The sequence below is a fragment of the Eptesicus fuscus genome, chromosome 20 (assembly GCF_027574615.1).
Source record: "Eptesicus fuscus isolate TK198812 chromosome 20, DD_ASM_mEF_20220401, whole genome shotgun sequence".
NCBI lineage: Eukaryota > Metazoa > Chordata > Mammalia > Chiroptera > Vespertilionidae > Eptesicus > Eptesicus fuscus.
In genome coordinates, this window is record NC_072492.1 from 43,225,758 (window position 1) to 43,247,325 (window position 21,568).

Sequence of the window (21,568 nt, forward strand, 5' to 3'; positions counted from 1 at the left end):
GGGACTAGCTTTCTAGCCTCCCGGCGGCCCCTGCGACGGGCGTACGTCAGGAACTGGCTGGGGGCGGCCGTTCTCCGTAAGATGGCTGACCGGCGGCGGCAGCGCGCTTCGCAGGACACAGAGGACGAAGAGTCTGGTGCTTCCGGCTCAGACAGCGGCGGTTCCCCGGCTCGGGGCGGCGGGGGCTGCAGCGGTAGCACTGGAGGCGGCGGCAGCGGCTCTCTGCCTTCCCAGCGCGGAGGCCGAGCTGGGGCCCTTCATCTGCGGCGGGTGGAGAGCGGGGGGGCCAAGAGCGCTGAAGAGTCTGAGTGTGTGAGTGCGCGCGGGCGGGGTGGGGTGGGTCGGAGCGGGTGGCTTGCGGGCCGGGGGCGGGGTGTAGGTGATGATGGGAGGCTGAGTTGGTGGTCGATGCTGAGGCACATTGTGTTGAGCTAGAGGAGGGCTATCCCAGGGCGGTTTGCATCCGGAGCCCCCAGGGAAGAGGAGGGGTTGGGGGTTTCTGGGAGGAGTGCAGAGCCGCTGCGGATTGACAGCGAATGTTTATTCAGAAACGGGGCTGGAGGCGAAGAGACCAGACCTCCCTCAGATGCTACTTGTTAAAGATGTGCCATTCCTCATCTCCCTTTTTAACCATTTTGTGTTGAGTCTTCAGCTCTCCACCCTCTGGAAATCACTGCACTAACCCATGACTTCTTTCTTTCAGGAGAGTGAAGATGGCATCGAGGGCGATGGTGAGTAGCATCATGGTGGTATTTTTGCCCCAAAACTCAGGTCACCTATTCCCAGCAGTTGACATCTCAGGATGTTAGGGATTTGGGGGGAGAGTGGTACAGAGTGGCTCTTTGTAGCATAATACTAAAGAGCATAACGTTTTAGCAGTATGATCTTAGGCAAGTCACTCTTTGAGCCCGTTTCCCATCTGTAAATGGGGACTATAATTTTACCTACTTCATAGGTTGATATCAGATTTAAATTATATTTAGCAGTCAGGAAATGTAATTATAATCATTTCTGTTATTTTTTTTTCCCTTGACATATTTCTGTTTTCTTTTCAGCTGTTCTCTCGGATTATGAAAGTGCAGAAGACTCAGAAGTGAGTGTGATAGGTTTTTTTCCTTTGGTGTATATATTTAAATGTATTTTAAAAACATGTAATATATGCCTGTGGTTCAAAAGTATCATGACCTCCTTGTTACTCTTCTTTTGCATTCTTTTTTTTTTCTTTTGCATTCTTTATGCTTTGGAAAAGCTGATACATAAGGTCTTTTTAACATTTTTAATTTTATTTATTGACTATAGAAAGAGAGAAACACCTATTTGTTGTTTCGATCATTCATTCATTCATTCATTCATTCTTGTATGTGTCCTCACTGGGGATCGAACCTGCAACCTTGGTGTATTGGGGTGATGCTCTAACCCAGTGGTTGGCAAACTCATTAGTCAACAGAGCCAAATATCAACAGTACAATGATTGAAATTTCTTTTGAGAGCCAAATTTTTTAAACTTAAACTATATAGGTAGGTACGTTGTTATTAACTTAATTAGGTTACTCCTAAGCTGGCCTTTGCTAACAACTCAAGGGGCCAAAGAGCTGCATGTGGCTCTTGAGCCGCAGTTTGCCGACCACTGCTCTAACCAACTGAATTACCAGGGCCCAAAAGGTCTTGTTCATTTAGAGCAGGGGTGGGAACCTTTTTTCTGACAGGGTCATTTGGATATTTATAACATCATTTGCGGGCCATACAAAATTATCAACTTAAAAATTATGCTATGAAAACTAGATTTATTGAGAGATGCACATTGATTGGTTGCCCCCTGCACACACCCCCGTCTAGGGCTGGGGATTGAGCCTGTGACCAAGGTATGGGCCCTTGACCAGAATAGAATCTGGGATCCTTCTGTCTGCAGGCTGATGCTCTAACCACTGAGCTAACTGACTAGGGCTCATTTTGAAATAGAAATTATAATTTTGATAAATGTGCATGTCTTTCTGGCATGCATTTATTGTCTGTAGGAATGCTGTTCTATTTTATTTCTCATAATAATTACCTATGAGATGTAACCATTATATTTTCCTGTTGATTTTTATGTAAAATTAGTTTTTCTGGTATCTTAGAAGTGGCTCAGAATAGCTTTTTCTAACTTCACAGAGCTCCCTTTTTTTGTTATTTCCTGTAGTGTTAAATATATAGTGGCTTGCTTTTTGAGATTTTCTGCTTTTATTCCTGCTAACTTGTTTTATTTCTGCTAACTTGTTTTGGAGCTTCTCTTTCCTTCATTTCTTTTATCCCTTTTCTGCTCAATATGATTTTCCTCTCAACCATTTCTCTGCAGTGTTCATTCCCTATCCCAGGAAGGAGCCCTGGTAGCCAGGTCAATTTAAAGATTTCAGAGGGGTTGGACCGCTCTAGCCCCACTTAGACCTCCTTATCTTAAGATCCGTATGCTTACATGCTACCAGAGACAGTAAAATTCCTCCTAGTTTCAGCTGTTCTCAGTTTTGCTTTCCATTGAAGACCTGTTGATTATTTCAGCCTTCTCCCGTTCTCAGATCCACTTACTTCTCTCTGCTTTCTCTGGCACTGACACCAGTTTGGTACAGGTCTTGTGGCTGTTGGTGCTTTGTTCTTTTTGTGTGTGTGTACTTTGTTATGTGCATTTATTTTAGGATACCTTGTAACCTAGTTTTTTTTTGGTAAGTGTTATTAGAAGGGTTTTGATTTTGTTGTCTAGAAGTTCTCATTTCATGTGGAGATTTGAAGAGATCAAAAACTATGCTACTGCCATTTTTTCAGAATCCTTCAAGAAATTTTTTTAAAGAAACGTGACTCTGAAGGGAGAGGCTAGAGAGAGATGGTAGCTGGAAAGAAGCCTATGGGGTTAAGAGAGGGTTTGTTGGTTATTTTTTAAAGTTGGAGACTCAAGTATGGTTAAAGATGGAAAGAATGAATACAAGGGAAGGAAAGAGGAGGGAGTAGGTCATGTACTGGTGGTTCTTGACTGAGTGCGTGAGAAATAGGAACGTGACGAGGGGAACATCTTTAGTTTGTAACTATGGAGATGTGGGAAGGAAGGTGTGTGGGAAGAAGCTGGTGTTCCCTTCTTTGTTTTGTTTTCTCTGAGAAATAGAAGGAAAGACATGAAGGAAGAGGTTGGTGGAGAGTAGAGGTAAGAGTTGTGAGACTAACCTGGCCGGCGTGGCTCAGTGGTTGAGCTTCGAACTATGAACCAGGAGGTCACAGTTTGATTCCCAGTCAGGGCACATGCCTGGGTTGTGGGCTTGATCCCCAGTGTGCGGTGTGCAGGAAGCAGCCGATCAATGGTTTTTCTCTCATCATTGATGTTTCTTATCTCTCTCTCTCTCCCCCTCTCCCTTCCTTTCTGAAATCAATAAAAATATATTAAATTTAAAAAAAAGAGAGTTATGAGACTAAAAGAGGTTTGGGTAGCTGAGGTTGAAGGTGACATTGATGCGTGATGTGTTTTTTTTAACTCCTTTCAGTGATGGTCAGTAGTCTGTAGGCCTAGAGAAAGGAGACATATGACTTGGTCCAATCCTGAGCACATGGGAATGGCAAGGGAATTGAAGTGTTATTAGTAGTGATTAAAGTAAATGGGCCTTCGAATCTAGAGAGAGGAAAGGGAATGTAGGAAAGAACTGAATGATAGGGAGAAAGTGGGAAGGTCAAGGGAGTGGATATCTCAAGTTGTAGGTGAGAGGGTAAAGGAAAAACTGGGTAAGAATAGAAATAATAGGCAGGGTTTTTAAAAAACCCTTTTATTGACATGCCATTCAATTTATCCATTTAAAATGTACAATTCTATGGTGTGTTTTCTTTAAATACATGAATGGGAATCCTTGTTATGGTTTTTTTTTTTTTTATGTATGTTTTTATTGATTTCAAAGAGGAAGGGAGAGAGAGAGAAACATCAATGATGAGAGAGAATCATTAATCGGCTGCCTCCTGCACGCCCCCTACTGGGGATTGAGCCTATAACCCGGGCATGTACCCTGACTCGGAATCAAACTGTGACCTCCTGGTTCATGGGTCAACACTCAACCACTGAGCCACACTAATTCTATGTTTTTTAATGCATTCACAGATATACATGGCCATTACCACAGTTTCAGAACATTTTTATCACCTTAGAAAAAACCCTGTCATTGAGTTATCACCCCTAACCCTAGTTCCTCCATCTGCATCCCTACTACCCCTAAGCAACCACAAGTCTACTTTCTGTGTCTAGAGATTTCCCTATTCTGGCCTTTCATATGAATGGAATCATATAACATGTAGACTGGTGTGACTGGCTTCTTTCACTTAGCTGGTTTTTAGTAAATTGTAGCATGCATTAGTAACTTCATTCTGTTTTCTGGTTGAATAATATTTCGTTGTATGGATAGGTCACATTTTGTTTACCCATTCATCCATTGATAGACATTTGGGTTGTTTCTAATTTTTTGTTATGAGTAATGCTGCTATAAACATTAGTGTACAAGTTTTTGTGTAGAAATATGTTTTCATTTCTCTTGGGAATGTACCTATGACTGGAATTGCTGAGTCATTTGGTAACTCTGTTTAATCGTTTTAGGAACAGCCAAACTGTTTTCCAAAGCAGCTGCACCGGTTTACATTTCCAAAAGCAATGTATGGGAATTCTAATTTCTCCACATACTAGACAGCACTTGTTATTATCTTGATTTTTTTATTCCAGCCATCTTAGTAGGTATGACATGGTATCTCATTTCAGTTTGCATTTTCCTGATGACTAATGATGTTGAGCATTTTTTCTTGTGCATATCAGCCAGTTTGCATACTTTCTTGGAGAAAGGGCTATTCAGATACTCTGTCCTTTTTTTAAAAAATATATATATATTTTTAATTGATTTTTTTACAGAGAGGAAGGGAGAGGGATAGAGCGCTAGAAACATCGATGAGAGAGAAACATCTGATCAGCTGCCTCCTGCACACCCCACACTGGGGATGTGCCCAAAACCAAGGTACACGCCCTTGACCGGAATCGAACCCGGGACCTTTCAGTCCGCAGGCCAACGCTCTACCCACTGAGCCAAACTGGTTTCGGCCTCTGTCCTTTTTTTAAAATTTGTTTTTATTGGTTTTGGAGAGAGTGGAAGGGAGCGGGGGAGAAAGAGAGAAACATTGATGTGAGAGAAACACATTGGTTGGTTGACCCCCCACACACGCCCTGGCTGGGCTGGGGATTGAACCTTTAACCCAGGTACACGCCCTTGACCTGGAATCAAACCAGTGACCCTTTATTTTGCAGGCCGGTGCTCTAACCACTGAACACACAGACGAGGGTTTTGATGTTCAGTATGTTTTTTCTTTTGTTGCTTGTGCTGTTGGTGTCATACATAAGAAGCCTTTGCTGAATCCATGCCAGACCCAAAGTCATGAAGCTTAACCCCATGTTTGTTTCTTTAATTTTTATTTATTATTTGAGAGAGAGAGAGAGAGAAACATTGGTTTGTTGTTTCACTTATTTATGCATTCATTGATTGATTCTTGTATGTGCTCTGATCGAACCCAAAACCTTGGTATAGCCGCTTGACACTCTAAGCAACTGAGCTACCTGGCCAGGGCTTAACCACTATGTTTTCTTCTAAGAGTTTTATCATTTTAGCTCTTAGATTTAGTTTTTTTTATCCATTTTGAGTTAATTTTTGTGTATGGGGTGAAGTAAGGGTCTAAGTGTGGCAGTTTTGATCAAAGTCTAGGGTATTTAAATTTAGGATTTAAAAGGTGAAGCAGGTTTACTTTATTTATTTTTTTTTTTAAATATATTTTATTGATTTTTCACAGAGAGGAAGGGAGAGGGCTAGAGAGCTAGAAACATCGATGAGAGAGAAACATCAACCAGCTGCCTCCTGCACGCCCCCTACCGGGGATGTGCCCGCAACCAATGTACATGCCCTCGACCGGAATCGAACCCGGACCTTCCAGTCCACAGACCGACGCTCTATCCACTGAGCCAAACCGGTTTTGGCGAAGCAGGTTTACTTTAAAAACTGCATAGCAATTCCAGGTGTTGACAAAACATTCAACCTGTAGAGAATTTGTGAGAGTGTATTCGAGCCAAACTGGTGACATATCCCAGGGAGCAAGATCTCAAATGCTCCAGAGAATAAGTTTTATTGATTATTTTATGCATTTGTAATTAAGGAGGGAATGTAAGGAAGATTACATGGAGGTGGGGAAAAGCAAAGAGGGGTTGGATTACAGGATAGTTAACAAGATTATGTGCTCTTGCCGAAACCGGTTTGGCTCAGTGGATAGAGCGTCGGCCTGCGGACTGGAAGGTCCCAGGTTCGATTCCGGTCAAGGGCATGTACATTGGTTGCGGGCACATCCCCGGTAGGGGGCGTGCAGGAGGCAGCTGGTCGATGTTTCTCTCTCATCGATGTTTCTAACTCTCTATCCCTCTCTCCCTTCCTCTCTGTGAAAAATCAATAAAACATATTTAAAAAAAAAAAAAAAACAAGATTATGTGCTCTTTTAGGGTGGTTGCTTATTCAAAGGTGTGTTAACCTAGATGTACAGAAACAACGGACAGGGCTTACTTAAGGCAAAGATAAACCTTTTACTGAAGAAGTTATAAGTCTGAGGCGTTACTACCCACCATGACCTGCCCAGTTAGGAATTTATGATCAGATCACCCTGTGAGGGTACTTTCTTTCTTTCTTTTTTTTAAAATTGATTTCAGAGAGAAAGGAAGAGGGAGAGGGAGATAGAAAAGAAACATCAATGATGAAAGAGAATCATTGATTGGCTGCCTCCTGCACGCCCCTTACTGGAGATTGAGTCTGCAACCTGGGCACGTGCCCTTGACTGGAATCAAACCTGGGAACCTTCAGTCCGCAGGCCGACTGTCTGTCCACTGAGCCAAACCAGCTAGGGCGAGGATACTTTCCATTGAACCCCTTGTTTCGCCCACACAGATAAGACTGGTCTGGAGTGTGGCCGTGGAAATGGTTGGCTGAAGTGGAGGTGAAGACTGCAAACTCATTGCTAAAGTATTAAAGTTAATGACAGGGTGGGCCTAGGCAGAGGCATAGAGGTATAGGGCCGGTGATAGGCGCCCCCCAGAGGAGCAGGAGTTTAAAATGAGGCTGGAGGAGCTGGATCTGGAAGAGACATTGAGAGCAAGGAAGAACCCACCCCTTACTCTGAAATACGTGGAGTGGAGAATGAGCTAAAACCACCGCAGTGAGAACTTTGCTAGGGAAGCGATTGAGTTAGGGGAGAGTTAGGCATTAGAGTTGGGAAGAGTGCTCACTAAAGTGGAATCAGCAGTAGGGGAGTTTGTCTCTGGAAAAGGGTTTTGATGTTAGCTCTGAGTCAAAACTGTGTGACCCGCCCTAACTGGTTTGGCTCAGTGGATAGAGCGTCGGCCTGCAGACTGAAGGGTCCCAGGTTTGATTCCGGTCAAGGGCATGTACCTTGGTTTTGGGCACATCCCCAGTAGGGGGTGTGCAGGAGGCAGCTGATAGATGTTTCTCTCTCATCGATGTTTCTAACTCTCTATCCCTCTCCCTTCCTCTCTGTAAAAAAAGTCAATAAAATATATATTAAAAAAAACACCTGTGTGACCCTAGAGTAGCACTTTGGCTTCAGTTAGATCAGACTTTGACTAATCTGGAGTCTCCTCAGCACTGTGCCATTGTATATTTCTGCCCTGCCCTGGAAACAAATTTAGTTGCTTCATTTGACATTCTACCACAGACTAGAGGAGGTGGAGCATAAAATGAAGTTCCCTTATTAATCATACTATTTTAAGATGTAAATTCAGTCTGTGTGTGTGAGAGAGAGAGAGAGAGTAAGAGAGAGAGAGAGAGAGAGAGAGAGAGAGAGAGAGAGAGAGAGAGAGATATATATATTAAGGTCCCATAAAGCACCAAGCAAGATTCTTACAATTTCTGCTTCAGAACCTGCATGGAACATAGGATCAAGGAAAGAACTGAATGATTACCACACACCTATCCCCATCTCAAGAGGAGGGAAAACTTCTTATGATTGAGGGGAAAAATGGAAGGGATCAAGGGTATTTGGTTGTTAAAAAGCTATGGATAAAGGCTTAGTGTGGGTAGGATTAAGCAGTCTTCCTCAATTCTGTGGGTTTCATACCAGTATCACCTTTCTGAAAATCTAATCCCAGTCCTTAGAAGCCAAAATGCCCAGATGTTGAACAGAGAAGAATGGGGAAGAGGAATTAATTGGCTTGTCTGGACCAATCAGGCTGATTCAGCTCTCTTAGAGCATCTTGCCTCATCAGGAATCGGACAGTGAGTCTCCGATCAGATTCCTGAGGCCAGCCTGGGTCTAGTTACAAAAGGGTCTGGTTCAGGTCTCAGGTCAGGCCCAGTAGGAGAATAAGAGCTGTTATACACATATTTTTACCAGGTGGCAGCGCAGTGTATTAGTACCCTGACATGTTAACCCAACAACCTTTTGGTCTGCAGGATGACACCCAACCAACCTGAGCCACACTGGCCAGGGCAAAGCCACTATTTTCAACTTAAGAATAATAGTGCCTTAGGAAATCATGGAGTTATTACAAAGAGTTTGCAAATCCATTAGCTCAGCTAAATATAAAGTATTGAATGTATAGTAGTTGTTTGTCTTATGGTTTCTTAGTGGATACTGCACTGAGCTGCTGTCTCAGAAGATCTATGAAAATTTTAGATCTTGAAAGGGAGTTCACATAATCTAAAAGGTTGGGGACCTCTGTTCTAAGCGATTTTGAGATGAGAGAATTCACAACTTGAGTTAACAGTATAGTTATTAGGCACTGCATGTTTAAGAGACAGTTCATGGAGGAGAGAAATTATCAATACAAATTAAGCTCCCTCTGTATGCTAGGCACTTTTCTGCCTCCTATCCATATTCCCTGGGTTCCTTCCCAGAGGCTGCTACTGTTACAAGTTGATTGCATATCTTTCTGGAAAGCTAATATAGATTTTTATATATATGTGGATATATTTTGTGATTTTATTTTTACAGTGCACTTATTCTTGAAATGTTAGTAAAAATACTTTTTATAATTTTTAAAAATATATTTTTACTGATTTCAGAGAGGAAGAGAGAGAAACATCAGTGATGAGAGAGAATCATTGTTTGGCTGTCTCCTGCATGCCCCCTACTGGGGACTGAGCCTGCAACCCTGGCACATGCCCTTGACTGGAATCGAACCGAGGACCCTTCACTTCGCAGACCGACGCTCTATCCACTGAGCCAAACTGGCTAGGGCTGCTTTTAATTTTTAAGTTTGTTAGAAAATGTTTTCCTAAAGAATGGAAAACTTTAAAATGCACCTTTCAACCCTGGTTGGAGTGTTGTCCCATACACCAAAAAAGGTTGTGGGTTCGATTCCAGTTAGGACACATACCTAGGTTGCTGGTTTGATCACTGGTCAGTTGGAGCGTGTAAATAGGCAACCGATTGATGTTTTTCACATCAGTGTCGTTGCCCGCCCCCCCACCCACCCCCGCTTCCTTCTGGAATCAATGAAAAACATATCCTCTAATGAGGATGTTTTAAAAACCTTTTTTTTTTTTTTTTAAAGCACCTTTCAGATCTTTCTCCACAGATGACAGGGAAACTTTTTTCAGGGTGAAGAAGGGGAGTACAGTGAAGAGGAAAACTCCAAAGTGGAGTTGAAATCAGAAGCCAATGATGCTGCTAATTCTTCAGCAAAAGAAGAAAAGGGAGAAGAAAAGCCTGATTCCAAAGGCACTGTGACGGGAGAGAGGCAAAGTGGGGATGGACAGGTCAGTACCCATCAAAGGCCTCCATTTTGGGGCTGGAAGAGGGGCTTTCAGCTTTAGAGGGAGTAAGGAGCCCTTTGTCCTCCAGGAGAGCACAGAGCCTGTGGAGAACAAAGTATCCAAGCATTTGGATGACGACGAAGATCGGAAGAACCCTGCATACATACCCCGGAAAGGGCTCTTCTTTGAGCATGATCTTCGAGGGCAAACTCAGGAGGAGGAAGTCAGGTAACAGCCACTTGTTACTGTAGTATATATTTAGTGTTTATTGTATGCTAGGCACTTTGCTGGAGTGCTTTTACCTACATTCATAACATTTTTAAGGTAAGTATTACCTCTTTACAAATGAGGAAAGTGAAGCTTAGAATATTTGGTAACTCTTGGTGCAGCAACTAGGATCCACACCTACCCTCCACTTGCCTTCCTTAATCTGAGGCTCAAGGCCTCTGGGATATGAAGTACTTGCATAGGCTGCCTTATGTAGAGGTGTTTCCAAGGTGCTGAGTAGTTTGAAGTGAAACCTTTCTTTCTCTTCCTGTTGCATTTGAGCCCAGCAGGCCCTGAGGTACTGATTCACTCTTGCTTTTGGGAGGCCTGTTTTAAATCTGGAAAGATGGAAAGACTACATGAAGTTTCTTCTGATTCCATACCCAACCCTGTTTGTTTCATGAACATCTTTACTTGACAGATTCTGCCAACCTAAGACACTTTTTCCTGGTTTTATCCAGACCCAAGGGGCGTCAGCGAAAGCTGTGGAAGGATGAGGGTCGCTGGGAACATGACAAGTTCCGGGAAGATGAGCAGGCCCCAAAGTCCCGGCAGGAGCTCATTGCTCTTTATGGATATGACATCCGTTCAGCTCACAATCCTGATGACATCAAACCCCGAAGAATCCGGAAACCCAGGTGAGGAAATTTTGGAGCCTAGACTATTGATATTGTAGAAAGAACTCGGCTTTTTTAAATACCATTCCAGCAAATAATTGAATGGGTGAGGAATATGAGACATCTTCCTGACCTTCAGTTTAAGACTTTTTTTATTCCATTTATTCAGGTTTGGGAGTCCTCCACAAAGAGATCCAAATTGGATTGGTGAGCGACCAAACAAGTCTCATCGCCACCAGGGTCCTGGGGGGACCCTACCACCAAGGACATTTGTCAATAGGAAAGCTGCAGGTACTGGTCGCATGTCTGCTCCTAGGAACTACTCTCGATCTGGGAGCTTCAAGGAAGGTCGTGCTGGATTTAGGCCTATGGAGACTGGTGGACAGCATGGTGGCCGGTCTGGTGAGACTGTTAAACATGAAAGTAGTTACCGGTCACGGCGCCTGGAGCAAACTCCTGTGCGGGATCTGTCTCCAGAAGCAGATGCTCAAGTGCTTGGCAGTCCTGAGAAGGAAGAGGTGGCCTCAGAGATACCAGCTCCTGTTTCTGCTCCTGACACTGCACCACCGCCCCCTGACAGACCTATTGAGAAGAAATCCTATTCCCGTGTAAGAAGAACCAGAATCAAAGCTGGAGATGCAGTCAAGATTTCAGAGGAGATGCCTCCTCTACCTGAAGGGCTGACCCCCACACCTCAAGTTCCAGAAACTACTCCTCCTTCACCTGCTAAGACTGGGAACTGGGAGGCTCCAGTGGATTCTGCTACAAGTGGACTTGAGCAAGACGTGGCACAACTGAATATAACAGAACAGAATTGGAATCCAGGGCAACCTTCATTCCTGCAACCACGCGAACTTCGGGGTAGGTACCTTAGGGTTAGTAACTAGATTCCTCGCCCCCACCACCACCCCTTTAACAACACTGGGTTTAGGACATTGGACTTAATTTCAGGGATGTGGTGTCTGACGAATATCTGTGTTTTCATTAACTGCAAAAAACATGTATTTCTAGATATATTCATCCAGGGACCTCATAGCAGTTTTATCTGTTATCTAAGACTACCCTACTACCTTGCCTACTATTAACCAATAATGAGTTCCTGGCCTTGGCTGGTGAGGCTCAGTAGGTTGGAGTGTTGTCCCATACACCTAAAGGTGGCAGGTTCGATTCCCTGTCAGGGTGCGTATAGGAGGCAACCAATTGATGTTTCTCTCACATTGATGCCTGCCTGCCTTCCTCCCTCCCTCCCTCCCTCCCTCCCTCCCTCCCTCTTCTTCCCTCATTGCCCCTCTAAACATCCTGGATGAGGATTGCGGGGAAAAAATGAATTCCTAGGTGCAGAATCCTTTACCACTCTGTAGAATAGTGGAAGAAGAAGGCAATGTTTTTATTATTTGAGCTGAGCTAATGGTTAAAGTTTGAAGGCAGAAACTTACTCATTTGAATTTGGATGGGAATCTTCTAATCTCTTTGAAAAGGAAGTCTCTCTAATTTCCTTAATCTTCTAGAGGTAGAGGCAGGCTACCTAAAAGAACTTTCTGTAATGATGGTGCATTTTTTTAATTTAAAAAATTTATTTTTTAATGATTTCAGAGAGGAAGGGAGAGCAAGAGAGAGAAAGAAACATCAATGATGAAAGAGAATCATTGATTGGCTGCCTTCTGCATACCTCACACTGGAGATTGAGCCCGCAACTTGGGCATGTGCCCTGACCGGGAATCAAACTGTGACCTCCTGGTTCATGGGCTGACTCTCAATCACTGAGCCATGCCAGCCAGGCATGATGGTGCTTTTGAATACTTATAATGTGGCCAGGTCTGGGTAATTGAACTTTTAACTTTAAACATTGAAATTTAAATAGCCTCATGTGGCTAGTAGGTATCATATTGGACAGCACAGTTCTAGAGACTAGGACCTATCTACCACCCATTTTGCCCATCCTTTGTCTTCCTCCAACCAGATAGATCAAAGAATCTTTTCCCGAGTTTCTGAAATCTAATTTGAACTTAAAGGTTGGAAATCCTCATGTAGCCTGGGAGTTTCAGCATCCTTCTCTGGTGTGCATGGTTTTTGAACAGCAAAAACCAGTGTCATCTCAACTGGATCTGGAGTTGATCTTTGGACCAAGGAGTATACCTTTCCACTGATATCTTATTATCATTGGAAAACAGTCTCTAAAATGTAATCTTTTTTTGTTGTTGGTCTGAGTCATTTTCAGCCAGAAGGGAATCTCTTCCCAAGCTTCGGGCCAGACCTTGGTGGCTGGGGTAGGTTTACAAAACATTCCTCACTTTCTAGTTGTTGTTCAGAAACTCTTGAGCTGATATTTTTTACTGTGTTTGATAATGTAATGTGCTTATTGTAATTTCCCAGTGATTCTGTGCAGGGAAGTATTTGGTGGGGAAATTTTGAACTTGTATTTTCTCACTGAAGTAAATTTTTAAAATTTTTAATGGCTTTATTGCTGTATTAAGGTAATGGCCAATGGGGGCAAATATCCCAATGCTGGTATTGACAGGAAGCAGAGATAGTTTAAAAGGGATTCCATTAGATTATAAGCAGAAAGCCATTTACTTTATTTTCTTGATGGTATCTTTGAGTTGCACATCTGTCTGCTCTGCAGCAGTGACTTTTTGGTGTGTTACAGGCATGCACAACCACATACACATGGGAGCAGGACCTCCACCTCCGTTTAACCGGATGGAAGAAATGGTACAGAAGGGGAAAAGGGGCAGATGGAGGAGGGAAAGGGGAATGCGTGAAATAGCTTTTGAAATCACTTTTCCAATCAATTACCTATGTTTTGTTTATTTTATTTATTTTTTAATAAATTTTATTGATTTCAGAGAGGAAGGGAGAGGAAGAGAGAGAGAGAAACATCAGTGATGAGAGAATCCTTGATTAGCTGTTTCCTACACATCCCACACTGGGGATTGAGCCCACAGCCTGGGCTTGAGCCCTAACTGGGAATCGAACTGAGACCTGGTTCATAGGTCGATGCTCAACCACTGAGCTCTGCCATTCGGGCACCTGTGTTTTGTTTAATTTGGGTCTCCAAAAATGTAGAGGGTTTAGGTTCAAATCTTGATGTTTTTTACTGATTTTTCAATTCATTTTTAAACACGTGCCATATACAAAGTTCCACATAAAGGAGGGTGGGGACTTGAATGAGAGTCTTCTGCTCAGGCCTATTTCTTTATTTCAGGGTGTCCAGGGTGGGCGAGCCAAACGCTATTCATCTCAGCGGCAGAGACCTGTGCCAGAGCCCCCTGCCCCTCCCGTGCATATCAGTATCATGGAGGGACATTACTATGATCCACGTGAGCTTTTTTCTTAAGGTTGGGGTACCTTTTCTGGCTTGGTGAAGCAAACTAAATAGACCAGCCTCCTGTCTTCTGCTTTCCTTTCTGACCTCTCACAGTGGTTGTCATTGTCTGGTTGGTGTTTTCTTCACATGGAAAATTGAGAACATCTCTGAAAGGGTTTGGGAGATGGGCAGACTTGTCCATGTGATATGAAGAATGAGAGTTTATGAGAATCCCAATGTGATATTTTACAGTGCAGTTCCAGGGACCAATCTATACCCATGGAGACAGCCCTGCCCCACTGCCTCCTCAGGGCATGATTGTGCAGCCAGAAATGCACCTTCCCCACCCAGGTAAGCATTGCACCTAACTTTGTGTGCTTCCTGTACATGAGCATGTGTATTGGGGGCTTTACAAACCCCATCCTCCTGAGCTCAGTGCTGCTTGCCTCTGAGGCTGGCCACTCTGGCTACTTGGGCAACAAAGCTCATGAGTCCATCCTAAGGACTTCTATCCCGAGCCTGTCTATGCTGGAACTGGTCATTTTCTATTTTAATTTGTTTTCCTCTCCTTGTTCAGGTTTACATCCCCATCAGACACCAGCGCCTCTGCCCAATCCGGGCCTCTATCCTACACCAGTGTCCATGTCTCCAGGACAGCCACCGCCTCAGCAGTTGCTTGCTCCTACTTACTTTTCTGCTCCAGGCGTCATGAACTTTGGTAATCCCAGCTACCCTTATGCTCCAGGAGCACTGCCTCCCCCACCACCTCCTCATCTGTATCCTAATACACAGGTGAGATGGCTAATGAACAGATTTTTATAGGTACACATCCTTTAAATCAGACAGGATTGTGGTATGGGGAGAATGCTCAAGAAATTGGAGAGAATAGTTCAATGCCACTAATTGACATGTGGTGCCCAGACGCCTCTTAGTGGTCAGCACCTGGAAATGCAGCTTATGTAATGCCCATCATCTGTTTATTCTCTTCCATTTTTTAATTTTATTTTACTTATTTTTAAAATTTTTATTGACTTCAGAAAACAAGGGAGAGGGAGAGAAACATCAATAATGAGAGAGAATCATTGATTGGCTGCCTCCTTCCTGTATGCCTCCTACTGGGGATCAAGCCCACAACCTGGGCATGTGCTCTTGACCAGAATCGAACCTGGGACCCTTAGTCCGTAGGCCAACCCTCTATTCACTTAGCCAAACCAGCTAGGGCTCTTCCATTTCTTTAATAGTGTTTCATTTAAGTGTTTTAGTATGTCTTAGGTGGCCATTTATTCAACAGCATAAAGAAACTATTCTATTTACTAGCCCTATCTCTCCCTATACTGCTTAACTCTCCATAAGTTGAAACAATTTGGTATCTAGTGTCACCACTGAGCTCAGCCTCTTCCATTTGTCAACTGATGGTAGGAATTAGAGAAAGCTGGGCAGTACTTTGAAGAAATAGGAACCGGAGCATAATTAGGCATAGTAAGACAGAAATGAATATTCATTTTACTTTTAAGGGGTGCAGCTTAGAGATTTAAAAAATTACAAATTCTGTAATACTTTTCTTTTTGCGCCTGAATAATGTTTAATGTTTTCTGTTCATCATAGTTTGGATTAATTCCTAACTTTCTCTTCTGGCTTGTGGGGTGTCCAGGCCCCATCACAGGTATATGGAGGAGTGACTTACTATAACCCCGCCCAGCAGCAGGTGCAGCCAAAGCCCTCACCACCCCGGAGGACTCCCCAGCCAGTCACCATCAAGCCCCCACCACCTGAGGTATGAGAGCTTCTGCCCATGCTTTAGGGCACATCTTGCATCAGTGGGCTTTCCTTTTCTTCAGATTTCCCTTCTGTTCTGGGTGTGTTTTTATTGAAACAGTTGTCTTTTTTCTTTTTTTTTTCCTTGTCTTTTTCTTAATTACCTGATAACAGATTCTAACTTTATTATTTCAGGTTGTAAGCAGGGGTTCCAGTTAATAAGAATTTCTGAATATTTTAAATCTTAACATGATATAAAAGTAAGTGCACAACTTACTGTGACTCTCATAAAACATTCTTAAAACTAATGCTCATGCTTACTTGTTTAACAGTCGCCTAATTAATTCTTTAAGTTGTAAACATGGGTTATCATGGGAGGAGGCTTAAAGAAATCCCAAAATTCACTCGTCTTTGTTTTGAGATTGCATTGAACAGGGTTGAAATAGAAAACATTAACTTGGCAGAATTTCATTTGGGAAGCTGCAAGAAAAAAAAAATGCAGGAGGGCATTTTTTATAAAGGAAATCTAAATTTGAGATGTTACCTCCACCATAAAAAAAATAAAATAAAATCTTACCATTTGTGACAGTGTGAATGGACTTACAGGGTATTATGCTAAGTGAAATAAGTCACAAAGAGAAAGACAAATACCATATGATTTCACTTTTACATGGAATCTTAAGAACAAAATGAATGAACAAACCAAGTTGAAACGGACTCATAGATAACAGAGAACAGACTGATGGTTACCAGAGGGGAGGGGGTACAAATTGGTAGTTATAAAATAGTCATGGGGAATGTAAAGTATAGCATAGGGAATATAGTCACTAGTATTGTAATAACTATATGTGGGACCAGATGGGTACTGGAAATATCAGGGGAAACACTATGTCAAGTATATGATTGTTTAACCACTATGCTGAACATCTGAAACTAATACAAAACAATATTGAATTTAAGGCCTAATTGAAAAATAAAAAGTTATATATTAAAAAACAAATTTGAGATGTTACAGTTAGAGCCAATTCTAAAGGTCATGGAGGAAAAAGACTATAGGAGTTTTGTTTTTTGGGGGGGATATTACTTTAAAACACATTTAGAATGTGGCTTTTTGAAAGCAACTCGTAAATACCCAGAAGGTCCACTAACACCTTGGTGGTTCTTCCCTTTTCCCCACGCCTGTCAGAACAGCAGAGGTGAGAACCCAGGAAAGAAGAGAAATACAGCTGGCTGCCTACTACCAGGAGGGCTTCAAAGATAAAGGGTGGCTCCTACCACAAGCAGCTGAAAGAGGAGGACCCTGGCTTCCTCTGAGGACAGGCTCTGGTAGAGACAGGGAGAAACAAGTGGACTTCCTACTATCTCCACTCTCTGCTGGAGTTAGCTGTGCTCAGAGGAGCAGAGATCAGACAGCCCACATCTAGTCTGCGTCTAGAAACCCAGGTTTTTGGCTCTTCTTCACTTTGTCCTGGGAAATTCAAATGTCTTCTCCCAGGGAAGCTCCTTCCTGTTTGTTTTGTCTTTTATCTCTCTCCCCCTACCCCCTCTCTCCTTCTTTCTCCCTCTTTCTCTGCCTTTAAATGAGACAAGTTCATTTTTCTAGTTTGCTGGCTCCTCTGGTTCCCTTTTGGTTCTTCCCTACAATGCAGATAATTGAGAATTGCCAGCTAGTCTTTTCCCACCAAATCTACAGAGATCTGGCCTTTCACTTTTGGTTGGACTTTGTTATATACTTGGATTCTCTTAACTTCTCTAACTCAAAGTTTGTGGTAGGAGCCCCTTCTTCTTGTTTCAGTTTTTAGGAGCCTGAGTCTCCATCAGTAGTCTCTGGTAGTCTTCAGGCCTCTACTGAGGATAGAGTCTCTACAGTGGGGAGAGATGGCAAATCAAATGTTTTTGTGAGAAAGGGAGGGTGGAGTGAGAGCCTTTGCCCCTTAGGGATGTGTATTCACACAGTCCTCAGGGCTCAGTCTTTGAGGTAAGTGGTATTCGAGGACCCTGCTTTTCTTATTTCCATCCCTCCTAACACACTCCTTTTCCAATTGCTGTGGACCAATGCATCTCTCTAGAGGCAAATATTATCCAGCAAGCAATCTATCTGTCCTGTCCTTTATACTTGCTCTTTTTCATGTATTTTCTGCTGCAAGTGTTTTACGTGTTACTACCTTATTTTCCTCTAGTTCTCCTGTCCTTGCAAGCAGAAGAAGGTACTGCACCTGGGCTTAAGGCCTAAGGAAGCCAGTCACTTTTGCAGCAAGAGCTCCTTTCCTCCCTATCCATGGCACTGAACCACTTTCCTGCTGCCTCTGCGGAAGAGATTCCTATTATTGCAGCACTTGTGTCTGCCAAGGGTACCTTGGCCACTGTGTCTGTCCTTCTATAGAACTTGAGGGAGAAGGTGGCAGCTGTGTCTCTCCCCAAGTAGTCACTGTTTGTATTCCTTCTCTTAAGCAGCTGGCCTGCCCACTCTTGAGTCCATAGTGTGTGGGAGGGAGGAGAGGCACTCAAGCTGTAACCCTTAAGGAAGAAATATCTAAGAGGTTCTTCCAGGGGTAGCTGGTGGTTGTGCCTTTGGTAGGCTGTTCCCTTTGCCTTAAACCTGAAGATGTCTCCTCAAGCCCGTGGGCAGCATGCCCAGATTGCCAGACCTTAAGACACTGTGACAGTTGTCTATGTTGGTCCGCTGTGTTTCGTTGCAAGAATTTCTTGTTGTTGTTGTTGTTACTGTTTTAAAGGGTACACATTTGTGATCAGTATTGTGACTTGAAGATAATAAAATTTAGACTGTAAACTTGGCTTTTTTGCATTCATTTTGATTTGAGAGGGAGGGAAGATGACTTCTTAATTCCCCAGAGTCAGTCACAACTTGAGCCGGCTCAAACTTGTGAAATGGAAGCCCACAGAGGTGAGGACCCCTGTGAAGCCACAAGTGTGTCTACTCCCCATCAGTTATCTTTCCAAACCACATTGCCACATGGACTCCAGGATATCCTGCAGTCCCTTAGTTTGGAAGTGTCAGGGACAAAAATGAGTGAGATGCTGCGTACCTATGTGAACATCATATCCCTTAGGCCTGCCTTTGTGTTTGGCAAGTAAGTTTCCCAGGATAATGTGCCACATGTCAGTACAGCTGTACTAAGTCCTAGAAGAGGTGAGGTTCCGCTAGCTTTCTTCTTGAAAAGTAAAGACTCAAGCTGGCACTGACTTATCAAAGACCACGGTCTAAGAAAGAGGTTCCTATTAATCTTTATACAGGCAGCGTGGAGGGCAATGGAAAGACCTCTAGCTGTGGCTCATGCTGCCAGTTACCTTTGCCACTTGGCCTGTGATGAACACAGGGCAGTTCCTACCTTTGAGTTGACTGTTTCCTCCAGACCCTGGGTGGGGTGGAAGTTTACTACAGAAGCTATCCACAATGTGGGGGAGCAATTGAATTGAACACGGAGCTGGCAGTGTCTGTTCTTGAGTCGCACAAATCCTTGTGCTCGGGGGGCATGGACATCATGGCACAACTTCATGACAGTTGGAACTCCCCTTCCACCCTTCGGTGGTGTTACAGCCAGAGGACCATGACTTTCCTCACCTCTATCTCCATTCCTCTTTAAATCATATCAGTTTGCTTCCCTTCTTCCCCATAGGGTGATGGGTATTTCTGGGCCTGATCTGGGGTCATGTAAATAGTGCCAGGCAGCCTTGGGGGTGGTTACTGGCAGGAGGAATGAGCGGTTTAAGATACTTCCCCCCCTCACCCTTGCCTCTTGCTTCCTCAAATCCCATTGCTCTCTGTTGCCCTGGTAACCAGCTCAGCAAGAAGAAACTCAAGCTCAGCAAAGCCCCCAGGTTCTCTGTCCTCCCAGCCTGCCACTCAGTGGGTAGAAAAGAGTGTAAGGGCAGACAGAATGGGCCTTAGGTAGCCTTGCTCATCCCCTTCTGGAAGTCCATGGGCTTCTTGCCTGCATCTCCTCACAGTTGTTAATTATACTACCCTCTTTCCCTCATTTTCTTCCATGATAGACTATAGGTGCCCTCCAGCCCTCCACCCCTTCACCCCTTGGGGTCAGTACACACGTCTGCTATCCTGTGGGCGAAAGATAAAGAATCCCAGTCAGTATCTGCAGCCTACTTGGGTTGGGATGTCCCTCTGGGGCAGTAATTTTCAATCCTGCCTATTTGAATTATTTTAATCCTGCCTATTTTTCTTTTAAAAAATACCATAGTCCCGCATTGTGGCTCAGTGGTTGAGCATCAACATATGAACTAGGAGGTCACGGTTTGATTCCCGGTCAGGGCACATGTCGGTTGCAGGCTCGATCCCCAGTGGGGTGTGCAGGAAGCAGCCGATCAATGATTCTCATCATTGATGTTTCTCTCTTCCTCTCCCTTCCTGTTTGAAATCAATAAAAATACATTTTTAAAAAATACCACAAATCTTGGCTCCCTCTCAGTATTTTTTTTTAAATATATTTTTATTGATTTCAGAGAGGGGGAGAGAGATAGAAACATCAATAATGAGAATCATTGTTCGGCTGCTGCCTGCTGACCCCTTAGTGGAGATTGAGCCTGCAACCCGGGCTTATGCCCTTGACCAGAATCGAACCCAGGACCCTTCAGTCCGCAGGCCAACACTCTTATCCACTGAGCCAAACCAGCCAGGGCTCCCAGTATTTTTGAAAAGTTCCCCTGGATTCCAGTGTGCAGTTGGGTTGGGGTAAGTGCCACTGCTGTTCAAGGAGAACCGTGACTGGCTTTCCTCCCTGATTTAAGGTCTTGAACTTACTCTCTACCTAGTATCATTGAGTAGTTGGAGGGATCCTGGGGTCCTGCTCCCAAAGCTTCCAGTTTCTAGAATTCTCTCTGCCCCTTTTATTTTCAGCCCCCACACTCTCCACACTCGCCAGTTCTTCCCCCTTCCTAACCGACAATCCCAAATCCTGCCCAGAGAGGAGGTTACCAAGGCAACCAGCTTAATCTGGTAACTGTGGCATGTGCTGGAGTGGAACCCTCCCCTTTTCTTATTTGGTTCATAAAAATGCCTGGAGAGCTCCGAGCCACTCCAGCCAGTTGCCCCTCTTAACCCCAGGGATATTGGGGTACCTAATAAAGGGAGCCCAGGAAGCTAATACTTGGATCTCTATTTCAGCTTCTTAGCCGAAACTGTGCTCTCTCCTATTTACTGTTCCCTTTCCAAATCCACAAACATATGGGTATGCAAGCTCATTTCTGTGAACACATGCTCTAGCATACATAGGACCAGATATGCGCACACCCCGATATGCCAGTAGTGCACACCCTGTTCAGTTCCACCACCACTCCCAGCCTTCATTCCTGTCCCTGCCTGGTTGGTACACAGTAAGTGGGTGCGGCATTGTCCAAGGCGCCTCGACCCATCTGGAACCTGGTGCCACTCCCCAACCTTGTTACCTTAATCTCGATGTGCTTACACTGAGCGTGTCTCTCTACCCACCTCCTCCTCAGGAACAGAATGCTCCTGGCATAGGCATCAGGAATAAGGATTATTTGGAGTGCAAATTTGGCACCACTTTCCCCACTCCATGGTTGTGTCAACTCTGGGGAGCTCTCTGTACTTAATGATGTCAGATGGCAGCGCTGGAGCTTGTCACCCATCTCCACGGCCCTGCTGCTTTCTGCTGCCAGCTGGGCTTAGGTGCCCTTGTGTTTCCTGGTCTCCTCCCCCAGCCTACTGTCTCTTCTCACCCCAACTAGACCTGCCACAACCTGCTGCTCCCCACCTGGCTCCTACCTGCCTGCCAGGACCTGCCTTTCACAGGCCAGGCCCTCACCATCTATCGTGCCCTGCCAGAAAGGTTAGATGA

At 44.0% G+C, this 21,568-nt stretch overlaps 1 protein-coding gene across 2 annotated transcripts; it reads left to right on the forward strand.

The window, feature by feature from the left end:
- The first annotated feature begins 11 nt into the window (after positions 1-11).
- Positions 12-18,530, forward strand: CASC3 (CASC3 exon junction complex subunit). 2 transcript variants are annotated; one of them, XM_008144801.3, is made up of 14 exons: positions 12-312; positions 704-731; positions 1,056-1,093; positions 9,633-9,791; positions 9,877-10,016; positions 10,517-10,693; positions 10,842-11,533; positions 13,320-13,384; positions 13,878-13,992; positions 14,232-14,330; positions 14,557-14,771; positions 15,631-15,753; positions 15,930-15,994; positions 16,921-18,530. In XM_008144801.3, the coding sequence occupies exons 1-13, from the start codon at positions 82-84 to the stop codon at positions 15,951-15,953; spliced, it is 2,106 nt and encodes a 701-aa protein (XP_008143023.1). In that variant the 5' UTR covers positions 12-81; the 3' UTR covers positions 15,954-15,994; positions 16,921-18,530. The 2 variants fall into 2 exon arrangements, with proteins under 2 accessions (XP_008143023.1, XP_028008628.1); XM_028152827.2 differs by having other exon boundaries at positions 16,926-18,530.
- Positions 18,531-21,568: the final 3,038 nt, after the last annotated feature.